Source organism: Cryptococcus neoformans, chromosome 2 (genome assembly GCF_000149385.1).
Source record: "Cryptococcus neoformans var. neoformans B-3501A chromosome 2, whole genome shotgun sequence".
Classification (NCBI taxonomy): domain Eukaryota; kingdom Fungi; phylum Basidiomycota; class Tremellomycetes; order Tremellales; family Cryptococcaceae; genus Cryptococcus; species Cryptococcus deneoformans.
The window spans coordinates 2226028-2239039 of NC_009178.1; the positions used below are offsets into that span (position 1 = coordinate 2226028).

The following is a 13012-nucleotide window of genomic DNA, read 5'->3' on the forward strand; positions in this document are numbered from 1 at the left end:
TGTGACGTAACTGCACTCAACCTCCAACGCATCCATTTTACCCGCTATACAACTCTTTCTCTCTCCTTTTTTGTCTTTCTATCATATCCCTTTTCTCGTCTGCACCATGCCAACGTTCCATACTCGTGCTCGCCACATGCTCACCAGCTACCGTCCACTTCTCCTTTCGTTCGGCTTCACCGCTGTCCTTCCCTTGCGCTCTCTCGCGCTCTTTTCCACCACAGCCGGCAAAGCGACAGAGGCAAAATGCACCAGATACTTGTATCGTAAACCGGGACCAATGGCGACGAGAGAGAGTCCTTGGCCTGTTGTCTTTCTGAGAGCGAAGGGTCTAGATGTGGAAGAAGAGGGAGAGTAAGTTTATTTCGTCAAATCGCGACTTTCGAAAGTCACATCCTTTAGCTCAATTATGGTAAGAAAAGGAAACTAGCTGATGTAATCTGATTTTTAATGTAGATGGGCAGACTGGTCAGGTATGTTTGCCGAGAGAGGATACACCTCCATCGAGATCGATATAACTGCCCCACCTCCTCAATCCCTCCCTTCCGATGAATCCCCGTTCCGACAAATGACCACCGCCCTTTCTTCGCAAGTACGTCTCTCGGCCATTCCTTTCCCACCTATCATCTTTGCGCGAGGGATATCCACACTGCTTGCACAGGCTTTTATCGAAGATTTCCCGGCGAGCGGGTTAGTGTTGGTTGATCCTCTGCCAGATGAGGATCCTCGAAGTGCCGGGCAGGGAGGAAAAAAGGGAAATGGTGGGGGTTTGGCTGATTGGGCGGTAGGTGATAAGAAGGGAGGGTGGGAATGGCCCAAGTTTAGATATGAGCCTCATTTCCCTATCTTGTTGATCACCTCCCAGACTCGGATGACGGCGCTATCGACCAGTAACAGGTTGGTGCGCGATCATGTGGGGGAAAACCCGAACAGGCATGGATGGTTAGGTGGGCGAAGTGGTAAGGGGGTGGAGGTGGTGGTGACGGATGGGCTGGAAAATGGTGGCTTATCGGAGGGGGCGAGATTAGAGGTTGAGAAGTGGATGGATAGGTCTGGTTTCTAATACTGAAAGATTGAAAACAAAAGTGTTGTACGCACGATATAACATGATTGGTACAAGATCATCCGGGAATAACAACATACGCTATCTAAAAGAATGAGATGCACTTCTTCGCTCCTCGTTCTATGTTTTACCACCCTCCAACACGTCCTCCTTCTTCCCACCATGCATCCTCAAATCCATCAAACACCCCGCCTTCCTCCTGCCCCACCGCATAAGTCTCCACTCTCACATCTTCCTTCACCTCTTGCGGTGTATCCTCGTGCCAGTCCAAATCCAAACACATCCCTCTTGCAATCCCATCATACACAAAAGAGTGCGCATGGTTGAGTGCTGGTGAACTAGAGTAGTCTTCCGACATGCGGCGGATGAATTTGAAAAGTTTGCCTTTTGAGAGGCCCGCTCCGCCGAGATGTTTGAGTAGATTGGAGTGGACAAAGAGTGGCGGTGGGCGGGAGAAACCTACAGGTGTCGCGAGGTCGTATTGGAGTACAGAGCTAGATGAGTCAAAGTAGTTAGAGACACTTGTAAATAATGACGGGTCGACAGACGACTCACTGTCCGCAAAAACGTCCGTTCTGGAATTCATTTCGAATTCCTACTGTACTCATCCACCTTGGCGATACCCCAAACTCGATATCCAACATCCTCCACGCCCACCTAAACGTATCCTTATCCCCTCCGCACATATGGAACCAAAAATCCCTATCCCTCATCATCCCAGCAGCGATAATAAGAGCCGCAAGGTTCATCCCTTCGTTACCCGCTTTGTCCACCACAATCTGCCCACTTTCGAATGTCCAGAGATCCAAGGAACATGTTTCGCCTACCAGGCGCCAAATGGCGTTGTCGGGATGGTCTTTGGAGAGATCAGGCCAGAATGCAGCTCGACCAGAGGAAGTGTAGATGGGGGCATCGAACAGGTGAGAAGGGGAGCGAAGCGGGGTGTTATCAGAGTCGAGGTAGATAATTTCACGGAACGAAGATTGAACGAGAGCGAGGCCTTTGATTTGCCAGTTCTGTGTGACGAGATTGGTCAGGAATGCTCCTTGTAAGGGTACGAAACGGGCGACTCACTTTCCATACACCGGCAACCTTTTCAAGCCCCTTTGCCTCTCTCAATGTCGCTCCAAGCGACTCAATCTCTTTTCGCTGCTGTTTATTATGAAGCTCGTCCGAATAATGAAACACTTCGATCGGGAGTTTGACGCCTAGCCTTCGAAGATGCTTGATAGCAGTGATTGTCCGGAGAGTGGTGTCCTGTTCTGCCATCAGCGATGATTATTCTTTACCGCCAGCAATACTAAAGCGATGACATACTTGGTTACCACCTGTCAAAACGATCCCTCTCCCCTTTCCTGTCTTTCCTTCCTGACCCAGCACTTGTTCACCCTTCTCTACTGCTTCACTCAAGTACCTAACAACATCTGCTCGTCGTCTCACAATTTCCGCTTCATCAACATCGTCTCTCCAGAATGGACCATCACCGGCATACTGATCAGGGTTCACAAGCTTATCACTCAGCTCCGATGGACAACCCTCCAGATTTGCTGGCGATGCAGCCGAATGAGAAAGGATAGGTCGGGAGAGGAACGTTACGAGGCGAGAGGTCAGAGGGTAGAGCTTCGGTGAGGCAAGTAGAGATGCGGGGAGTTTCAGGTCGGGGAATTCGGAAGAGTAGATTTCTGGTAAAAGCGGGAGCGGCCGGTTATCGAGCTCGTCTTCTTCTTCTCCGATAGGTTCGTGTGGTGTTGCCCATGTATCAGACTGGGATGACCATGAGGATGGCAGGAGAGAGATGGATGTGTCGGCGGGTGTGAGAAAGTAAAGAGCGATTAGGGCGAAAAAAGTTAAGATGGCGTAGCCTAATGGTGTCGGGGTGTAGTTACGGCGAAGCATTGACGCTTCCTGGGTAGATGTGGGGATTATAAATATTTACAAAGTAGACATTGAAGGATGGAAAAAAAAGGAAATGAAAAGCGATCATCAGCATGGAATAAAGAAAAAAAGAAAAAAAAAAACGAGGTCGAGACTGCGGCAGAGTGATGGCGACTGTGGAGGCGTTGTTACGATCTCGCAAACACGATTCTCGGCCGTTCTTACGTCATACGTAGATCTATCTATATATAGCATTACCACAATGAAACGGTCAGAAATGCTGTACATCGGTGGCCACGCTGACAGCGACCTCGTTCAACATCAAGATTGAGAATCGCCCATCTTCTTTCAATAGAACCTTCTTGCGGTGAGCAGTGGGGGATGAGAAACTGTACCGCCATATATAAAAGGCAACCTGGCAACGCAAGCCGTGAAAAATTGATGACCTAGTCGGAAGTTTCCCGGATTTGCTACTGTCTTATTCAGCAGACGACAACTGTGAAAGGAAAGGAAGGCCCCATCCCGATATCTCTGGAGAAAAGAGAGGAACTGGAGTCAACAGAGCATGGGGACATGTAGTGCTATGACAGGAAATCAGGTTGATATAGCATCCGAAATTTAGATACGCGTCGCGACGCCTTTCCCAAATATCCGCTCCTTTCTCACAACATGGCCGGCTGGCGAGCCTGCAAGCTCCGATCGCCATTGGAAAAGCCATTCTCATTGACGCTGGGTACACTCGCTCTGCCTCAAAGCTCATACCTCTAGGAATATAGACCGGCAATTAAATGTAACGCGGAGTTATTGAGCACATTTATAATTATGACCATCATGTTTTCTTTCATTCATGGCCCATAGCCTTCGTGCAGTACCCTGCCCCCCTCCGATCAAAAAGTGAGGCTGAAGAGCACTTGGATAGTAATACATGGGAATCCCGGGTGCTGTGCTCCTTTTTTGCTTTTCTGGAGCAGTGGGACTGAAGACGAAAGGCTTCCTGTTGGATATGATTATTAATGTGTACAATGGAAGGAAGAAGAAAATTGTTGATGTCTTTTTACCCGAGCGCTGTCTGTCGGTGGTCAGTAGATTTCGTGTGGAACTGATTGAGGCAGCGAAGCGTTTATCACACAATGACCTAAATTATTCAAACTAGTAGGTAAAAATGCGAAACGAGAACAAATGAACAAAAAGAAGTCGGTAGCGATCTGGCAACCAGGCGGTTAGGAACAAGTCGTAGTGACCAGCGTGGGTGCTAAGAAGGAATTCCAAATCATAATATAATCACTTGTTTTCATCTTCCGACAACAGCTGTATTGCCATTGAATATTATCGTATGCTGAGTTATCAGGCAAACAGATAGCGAGAGGTTTATGCGACTTTGAGCACCAGCTTCTGTCCCGAAACTTTTCCATCCTATAACCGCCTGTCAGCCCAGAGTAAGACCCACCCTATTAGAAGACTCACCTTCAAATCTTCCAACCCTGCTCCTATATCTTCGAATCCACCTCTAATCTTGACAGGGTTGGGCTTGATCCCATACTTTGCGACAAGCTCTGGCGTTTTGCGGAACAATTCCTCACCGAACACTCTGCCATTCGGATCGGCAGGCCAGGTAGATTTCTCAGAGTCACGAAGACCAAATTTGAACTCCTGATAGGTTTACAGCTTATGTGTCAATATTCAATTCGTAAAAGGGGAGAATGCAAGGACTTACAGCGCCCCATAAAGTTCTCACTCCTGTGAACTCAATCTTGAGCTCCGGGTTAATCTTGCGCACGTCGTCCGGTACTGGCAGCATAACATTCAACTGCTTTCCCCTCTGGCCCATCATCTTAACAATATTCCTAAAACTGTCTCCTTCTGAAATCGCATCCAACGCAAACTCCACCCCTCCGTCTGTCAGATCCAACGCCTCTGAGATGGCTTGGGATTGATTGTGGTAATCGATGGTAGCGTCAGCGCCATACGATTTCACAAGTGAGAATGAGTGGGGAGAACAGATGCCAAGGACACGGTAACCTAGAGCTTTGGCGAGGGATGTGGCGAATAAGCCGACAGAGGCTGAGGCGCCATAGACGATATACCAAGAGTTCCCAGACACTTTGGTATCGCCTGGTGGGAGTGCTTTGCCCTGACTGTATACGACAGCCTGATCAAAATACGTATCAGCTCACATCCATCTCTCAACACACTCTCATACTCACCTGAGCGGCAGTCATGTACCCAATCCCAAACGTCGCAGCCTCCTCCAGAGGTATCCCCTCAGGAACGACAAAGCACATATCGCTCTCCACCACCGCGTACTGAGCGTACGACCCTTCGGCATTTGACGATCCGCCTTTGACACACCCTGCGATCTTGTCGCCTATTTTGAGGGGAGTTTTCAGGTTGGGTCCGAGTTTGATGACGGTGCCGGCGTAGTCGCAGCCAACGATGACACCTGGAGGGGATATGTAGAGGGCGCTTTTCCAGTCGGTTGGGTTATGAGAAAAGCGTCAGTTTGGGGAGTCGCAGACTTCCGTACGGGATCTGAGCTTACTTGAGCTACGTATTGGACTTTGACGAGCACGTGGTTGTCTTCCACTGGAGGGACCGGGACATTGCTGATGGAGATCCAATTGGACTGGAAGAAAGAAAGGATTAGTTCGAGATACTGTTCTAGAACGGAGAGGGTTCACCTCATTTTGGGTCCATGCTCGCATAGTGGTGGGGATTTCTGTTGAAGCCATCTTGACCTATCGGGATGGTTGTGCAGTACTCGTACTTGTGATTTGAATCGACAACGTTGGGGATGAGGAGCTGAGTCTGGGTGGTAAGCAAGCGCAACGTATATATTCAGCCTTGGTAGCCGACGGGCATACCTATCTTTATAGCCGACACGTCAGCATCTTTAGACTTGTGAACGTTGGATTTGTCATCGATAATCATCGGTCTGGTATGAAATAAAAATCAGTATACTTACGATTAGTCATCATATACTCTGCAGAGAGAGCATGCGTCGTTCGGTAACCATTATCGTGAAATTCCCATGATCTCACTCTGCAAGTCCGCAGGCAAAGGTAACCGACGGGCATCGGTCTAGTATTATGAAATAAAATCCAGTATACTACGAGTATGAATAGTCATCAAGTACTCTGCAAAGAGAACATGCGTCGTTCGGTAATCATTATTATCTTGAAATTCCCATGATCTCACTCTACAAGTCCGCGGGCAAATTGGTCCCGATACTTTTTGTCTAAGGCGAATATTGCGCTCCTGGTCTGCGTCTTCGTCGATCAAACAAACAGCTTCTTTGTCGCTCTTCTTGTGCAGTACTTACGCAAATCCGCGTATCAACCCTACGCCATTGTCGTTGTACTCACCGGTTGTTATCTGGCAGAAACCGTCGAAGGCGCCTGAAGGCGCCGTCAAGTGCTGTCACCATGAAAATCACCGCCGGGTAGATCGACAAGAATATTAGATCTTTACTGGACTTACGTCATGCATCACAAGGAAAGCAAAGGATTCCAAGCTCCTCTCTTGGACGAGACGGGGGCGCTCGATCTCCACGCAAATCAGCGTATCTGCACAAACAGACAGTTCTCCAAATATTACTGACATTCGTTTTACTCGACCGTCGTGAGTCTGTTGTCAATGTATTAGGCTGTGCTAAATCTTATTCATTGGCAGAACAAAAGGCTGAGGTCAACTGGTGCGGCTGTACTCCTCGAGCAGTTCGTCTTCTGAGAATGGGATTCCTGGCTGTCTCTCCTACGGCACCTTCAACAGCGATTGCTCTTTCTCTACTGCAGTTCCTGCATACATTTTGGCAGCATAGTCCACTGGCTATTGCCGCATTCTCAAAAGCGTTGTGGGCTCATCATTGTCAGAGAGGAGGAGTATACTACGCTAAGGATTCGTTGAATGTGAGCAATATACAGTGGATTCCAACCTTCGACGCTCTGCTTATCTGTCACTCGTTTCATATTGGCTCGGAAACCAGGTAAACTGATACGCGCTGCTTTTCACGTCTACCGGTATTTCGTTTCCCAAGACGACGAGATGTTCAAAAATCTCTTGGACATGTCCCTCCGAAGTGAACATGCTGCTCAGTGTCCCACTTGTTTTGGACCGCGTAAGGGTGGTGATCTTCCTGAAGGTGCCACTGAAGTCTGCGTAGCTGTAGATGCGAACTTTACTCAGTCGCGGCATCATAAAGCTGCCAAATACGAGTTTCAAAATATTGTTGAACTGGTATTCACTCAGCACCTTCGTACAAACAGTCTCAGAGAGCAGTGTACAAGATAGTGATGAGGAAAGACCAGAAAGCTACAAAAGAGGAAATTAAAATAGGGTATAGAATCTGAACGAAAAAGACCACGTAGTCATCTATCTAAATGAGCAGCTAGACTAACTCCGTCAACTATCACTCTGTCAAGCTTTCTCCCTCATCAATACGTCGAATATGCCAAAGGTGAGTATACTAAATCAGGGGTGGCAATGTTAGAGTTGGAAAAGATGAGACGATGGGTCTAAATAATTATCATCTCGGCTAAACGATAGATGTTAATGATGTCTTTCAGGCGTGTTCCGACAACTGGAAGGCAAAGAATGGAGGAGCAGGTAAGAAAGCATTCGAAGGCAAGGGAGACACAGGTTTAGTTGCAATAATGTGGCGTCACGGTGTGTGCTCCTACGGCAGATAAATTTGTTCCGGAGCGGAGAAAGGTAAGCAGCCTTCAGATAAAGTCAAGAGCTTACAACCAACCCCAAGAATGTATTATCCTCTTGCTCTTGTGCACTATATTTTTCGCGATGTCGACCCTCATGTCCGTTTGGGTCTTCTCTACGACATCGGTTGTAATTTCGAGGCACATCTTGTCAAAGTGAGTATCAGGCAAAGGACTAGCTTATAACTTCTTTATCAGCGCAACCTTCTATCTAAAGAGCGTGCCGAAAAGGGCTTGAAGATCGGCGTGGCCGTATTCCACGCCTACACTCACAACTGGCTTTGCCAGATGAGGTACAATCCTCGTATTACAACAGGATAATGCGTCCACTAGGCATATAAGCCAAATATCGAACGGGAGGTTGATAAAAACCTGCGGAATACGATTCGATTAGAGGGAGAATCAGGACTGTGAGTTGTTCAAATTATCCCGATGATCAGCAACGTCTACTTATCCTCTCAATATATAGTTCCAAACCTTCAATCAGAACTTCAAAATGACCTTCCTGTCGCAGTGCAAAGAACGTCTGCTGCTGAAGAGAGCATTCTCTGCGAAGGGCACCTTGCGTTCTCTGAATTTTTTGGCCGAAGAACAGGAAGCCTGTCATGGCCTCGCTGTTCTCGATGAGAGCGTACGAGACAGTCAGGCGAGGAGCTGGAGCCCCTGCACGACGAATTCGATATGTATTGCGACATCTACAATAGGTGCATTCAAACCTCTGAAGTATGTATCTGGTTCTTTCTCATGCACAGTCCTCTATTGATTGTGGCCACCAACGTATATCGTTAGTTGGAGTAATCTCGAAGACGAGCTGCTCAGGGAGCTGGATGAGAGGCCTCAAGCGAGGGATCTCATCTTTGGGCATGCCAAAGACGACACACTGATCACAAGCGGTCAAGGAAAAACCCAGCATGAGTGGTATACCGAACTGGCATACAGCTGGTACTCTCGTCGACAACGCACCACGGCTTCTTCAACCATGGAAGCTGAGTACATCGCCGCGTCGGAAGCTCGGACAAACGCTGACTCTGCGGAGTCCTAAAAGTGGACCACCTTATGGGTCCAACTGGTGCCGGTCTCGATAAGGCTATAAAAATGGACAGGGTTTCACGAAGGGCGGCGCCAGTCTTTTATTATACCCAAAGGCAAGTAATTCCGCAGTGACACGGGGTATCCGTTACTTGAAAATTTTAAGGGTCGGGAAAGGAGTACGTTTTCATGTCTTCGAAGTGAAACCCTAGCTGAGTTGATCCATTGGCTGCGCATATGTCAACGTTATATGTCAGATGGCCGCAGACCTCGTCGATGAGGCTGGCATGGGAATCTGCCCAGGTATTCCAGATACATGCATCAGTAGACCATTCGCTGTTCTCCTAAGACTTCATGAACATATTCGAACCAGGCGTTGTACCTGGCGATGAAGACATTATGGGACAGTTAGAGCTAGGTCGACATATGAAATCTCTTGTGATTAAAGAAAGAAACAAGATTTTAACAACTGCCGATTGACATCAATGGAACGTATCCGGAAGGAGCGCGAAAGGATGACATAAGAGTCAGAGTGACGAGCTCTCTCGCCTTTACGGACTACGACTTGAAGGTATACTCTCTGGGCGACTAGGAAGCACGTAGCACCGCTGTACCCGCCCCCCCCCAATGTCACGCTTACTGAGTACAATGATAGCTCAAAAAGTCCATCACTCACAAAACTGACCTCTGGCTTTTGGCGGACGAGCTCCTCCCTTCAGGGTACCGTAAGGTCCCCTCAATTCTTGGCCGTCTGGCGTTTCTAGTGAGTCGAATCGCGATAAAGTGAGCGTAGCGCTAAACTGGTCATTTATTAGCGGGAGAGGGTAGTCCCTTGGGAAAAGAAGGTGGAGGATCTTAAGCAAGAGGCCGCTCGTAGCAAACGCCGCGCGAAAGCAAAAAATAACGATCCCCACTTTCTTCGAGTTTGTGGATGAGGAAATTAAGAAAAACTATCATCGACACCATGGAGGGGCTTGTTAGAGTTTGTCGTTAGTTTGTAGGATAGACTATGTGGTCGTCATTGTTCGACCAGACCCTATGCCCTTTAAATAGATTTTCTCTGTCGTTATCTTTTGGTCTTTTCTCATCACTACATTATACACTGCTATTTGATGAGACTGTTTGCACATACGTGCTGAGAGAATACCAGTTTAATAGGGTTCCAGCTGAGAATTGATACCTACTTCCGGGAGAGCTGGCGCGACAGGCTGACCGAAGGCTGGCCTCTGTAAGTGCTTTTGTATGCTTTGTATTTGATATTTGATACCTACTTTTGTTCCTGTAGGTCGTCTGCCAATGCTTCGACTGTCTACACCCCCACCTCCTCCTCAACAACCTGTTATAATATATCATATTATTCAAGTGCCACTTCTCTGGACGTTCTCATTTGGAGAGAAGTGACATAATCTTCGAGTACCTATTTGAGGTTGCGATAAAATCGCCAAACTCAGTTTCATGCTATGTGTACCTCTTGCAGAAAAGATTCTTATCGTTGATGAGCATCCTCCCACTCATCTACCGATCTGTAATCTTTAGCGCGTCAAACGAATATCGACAAATCTCAGGGTTCAACTAAGACAAGATGAGAGATTGGTTTCTCAGGATGAGAAATAAGAAGTTCGATTGCAAGTTTTGCTCTTTGATTCTGTGTCTGCACCGCTTCACATAATATGTTCCGGAATAGCAGACTCACAGATACGACAGGACCTCATATCCAGTTGATCCTGGACCAACCCAACGAACCAATCATCACTAACCACAAGGTCGAGATGCTTGTGCATAAATTCAAAGACACTCATCACCAAATGCAGTCTCTTGTTGGAAATAGAAACCTGATTTAGGAACTTTTTTGCCTCTTATATTCAAATGTTTGTCTTTAATCTATGAAGTCCCTCAGAACTTTCGTACAAGGGTGCACTATTAGTTTGTAATCGGTTTTATCGACCTCTTACGGATACATATGTCCAGTGACAACGAACAGTAACACGCTGAGATCGGGACAATTAATCCGGTTGATCAAGCAGCTTTTTCGTAGACCTCAGGAACTAACTGGACGATCTTGACCGACTTAAATGTACTGACGATTCTCACGTCCATGATGACGGAACATGTGCAGGGAGGTTGAATATGAAGAAGAATCGAATGAAGGGTCATCATGTTTGTCAGACTGCCAGGATATTTATGACAAGTGAGGTGTCGGCATCATGGAAGGAAATCCGGCGACGGGGGGTACTTCCCATAATCATTAGATCCCCAGCCCCTCAACAACACGGTGAAGATTGTCTGGGTCGTCCATACTTTTTCATTGTTGATCTTTAGGGACCGCAATAATTGCAAGTCCCTTCCTCATTGGGCAGAGCAGGTAGGGAGCTTGGAGAGCTGTCAAGGTCGAAGAGATAGGCATTGTCATGGTTGATCGCTGTCGGATGTCAATTCAAAGTATTTGCACAGATGTACAATGTACAAATTGGAGAATAGAGAGCGGCAGGCTATGGCGGGATGGTTGTTTTGATAGCAAAACACAACAACGCGTCAGAAGAAACACATTTACATTTACGAAATGCGTCCCGCCCTTTTCGATGGCTCTAAATAATAGCCGTCGAAAAACCTTTTTTTTTCCTGAGATCCCGAACGTCAGCTTCAAAAAGAAGCTCCTAATCCAGATCTACCCACCAGAATGTCCAGATCTCCACTATCTGTACTGCACGGAGGATCGGTCACTCGCCATGCCCGGCTCGGACCTACATTACGTAGTCTGCCCTCGCTGCCATGTCGGTCGCAGGGCGGTGGCCAACTTGTCCCGTATCGATATCTGATGAAGAATACAAGCAACGTGTCCGGGACAGCCATCTTCTATATAAATACATCAAATTTCACGGCCAAGGTCGAAGAGAATGGAAGGAGAATGCACGCCATACTTCGTGGCTTGATTCACTCTTTTCACCATTAACGACAAAGCACTGTTTTCCATGACACCGGTCTCTCTTCCCAAACATGTGCTCATCGTAGGAGGCGGCATTGGCGGTACTTCTCTAGCCATCGCCCTCGCACGCCGTAATATCCGATCGACGATCTACGAAATCCGTCCTTTCGCAGGTAATGAAGGCGGGGCGCTCATTATCTCTCCTAACGCCCTCTGCGTGCTCGACAAAACTCTCGGCATGAAAGATGAAGTTCTCAATGCTGGTTATCAATATGACAATATCAATATATACTCCAGTGATGGCCAGTGGTTAGGGGCAATGGTCAATGGAGATGAGCAAAATTGGGGGTATAGAGCGGTGAGAGTTACCCGCACAGCGCTGCATAATCGGCTGCTTGACCAGTGTAACGCGATGGGGGGTTTGGTGAACATCCAGTATGGGAAAGTATGTGAGAAGGTGGAAGAAGGGGAGCATGGTGTGAAAGTTTGTTTCGCTGATGGTACACACGGCGAAGGCGGGTTGATCACCTTATAAATGAACAAGTATATATTATCTGACAAAAGGAAGCAGGTGATATTCTTATCGGTGCAGACGGCATTTACTCCAAAGTCCGCGAACAGCTTCTTGGTCCAGCATCCCCTTCTCCATTTTACGAAGGTCTCGTCGGTCTATGGGCTACCACCCCCCGCTCCGCGATCGACATCCCACCCGATATGGCTCTCCCAGCAGCCATCTACACCCCTCCCGGCCTTCTTCTCCTCTTCCCCATCGATCCCTCCGGCGAAACCATCGGCTGGATTGCCCAGCGTTCATCCCCGGAACGATCAAAAGAGGGCTGGAAGATGTACGAAACGAGCGGCGATTGCGTGAAAGCCACCAAGGCGGATTATGAAGGGGTAGACTACGAACCTGTGAAGAGTCTGATAGCGAGTCTAGAGGAAGGCCAAGGAAAAGTGTGGCCGCCGTATAGTATACCCGATATCCCAACATGGCACGGTAAACGAATCTGCCTGATTGGCGATGCGGCACATGCGATCCCTCCTTCGGCGGGACAGGGGGCATCACAGGCAATTGAAGATGCCGGACTCCTCGCGCGCTTGCTCGCACATGAACCAGCGGTAGAAAAGGGGTATGAGTCATTGTTCGAGTATTTTGAGAGGACGAGGAAAATGAGGTTTCAGTCGATAAGGTCGTTGACGAGGCAAAGCAGTGCTTCGAGGTTTGAATTGAAGGGTCCTTTGGGGTGGTGGTTGAGAAAGTGGTCGATCTGGGCGTTTTTGAGGGTGTTGGGTTCGAAAGGATATTATAGGGATGCGAAGCTAATGGGGTATGATATCACACAAGAGAAAATTGATTTTTGAGGGTCGTGATAGATACTAGAAGACCGGTTGTAAGCTCAATGTATCACGTTA

General features: G+C 47.8%; 5 protein-coding genes across 5 annotated transcripts; 3 read left to right on the top strand and 2 right to left on the bottom strand.

The window, feature by feature from the left end:
- Positions 1-106: 106 nt before the first annotated feature.
- On the top strand, positions 107-1063 carry CNBB5490 (hypothetical protein; the record flags this gene model as incomplete). Its single annotated transcript, XM_771930.1, has 3 exons — positions 107-354; positions 457-592; positions 662-1063. 3 exons carry the CDS (start codon positions 107-109, stop codon positions 1061-1063), a joined length of 786 nt encoding a protein of 261 aa, XP_777023.1.
- Positions 1064-1190: 127 nt separating this feature from the next.
- Positions 1191-2959, bottom strand: CNBB5500 (hypothetical protein; the record flags this gene model as incomplete). Its single annotated transcript, XM_771931.1, has 4 exons — positions 1191-1557; positions 1619-2079; positions 2138-2320; positions 2381-2959. 4 exons carry the CDS (start codon positions 2957-2959, stop codon positions 1191-1193), a joined length of 1590 nt encoding a protein of 529 aa, XP_777024.1.
- Positions 2960-4306: 1347 nt separating this feature from the next.
- On the bottom strand, positions 4307-5220 carry CNBB5510 (hypothetical protein; the record flags this gene model as incomplete). Its single annotated transcript, XM_771932.1, has 4 exons — positions 4307-4351; positions 4403-4588; positions 4653-5087; positions 5143-5220. 4 exons carry the CDS (start codon positions 5218-5220, stop codon positions 4307-4309), a joined length of 744 nt encoding a protein of 247 aa, XP_777025.1.
- Positions 5221-6666: 1446 nt separating this feature from the next.
- Positions 6667-7225, top strand: CNBB5520 (hypothetical protein; the record flags this gene model as incomplete). Its single annotated transcript, XM_771933.1, has 3 exons — positions 6667-6788; positions 6859-6920; positions 6972-7225. The coding sequence occupies 3 exons, from the start codon at positions 6667-6669 to the stop codon at positions 7223-7225; spliced, it is 438 nt and encodes a 145-aa protein (XP_777026.1).
- A 4420-nt stretch (positions 7226-11645) lies between these two features.
- Positions 11646-12961, top strand: CNBB5530 (hypothetical protein; the record flags this gene model as incomplete). Its single annotated transcript, XM_771934.1, has 2 exons — positions 11646-12114; positions 12171-12961. 2 exons carry the CDS (start codon positions 11646-11648, stop codon positions 12959-12961), a joined length of 1260 nt encoding a protein of 419 aa, XP_777027.1.
- Between the last annotated feature and the right edge of the window lie 51 nt (positions 12962-13012).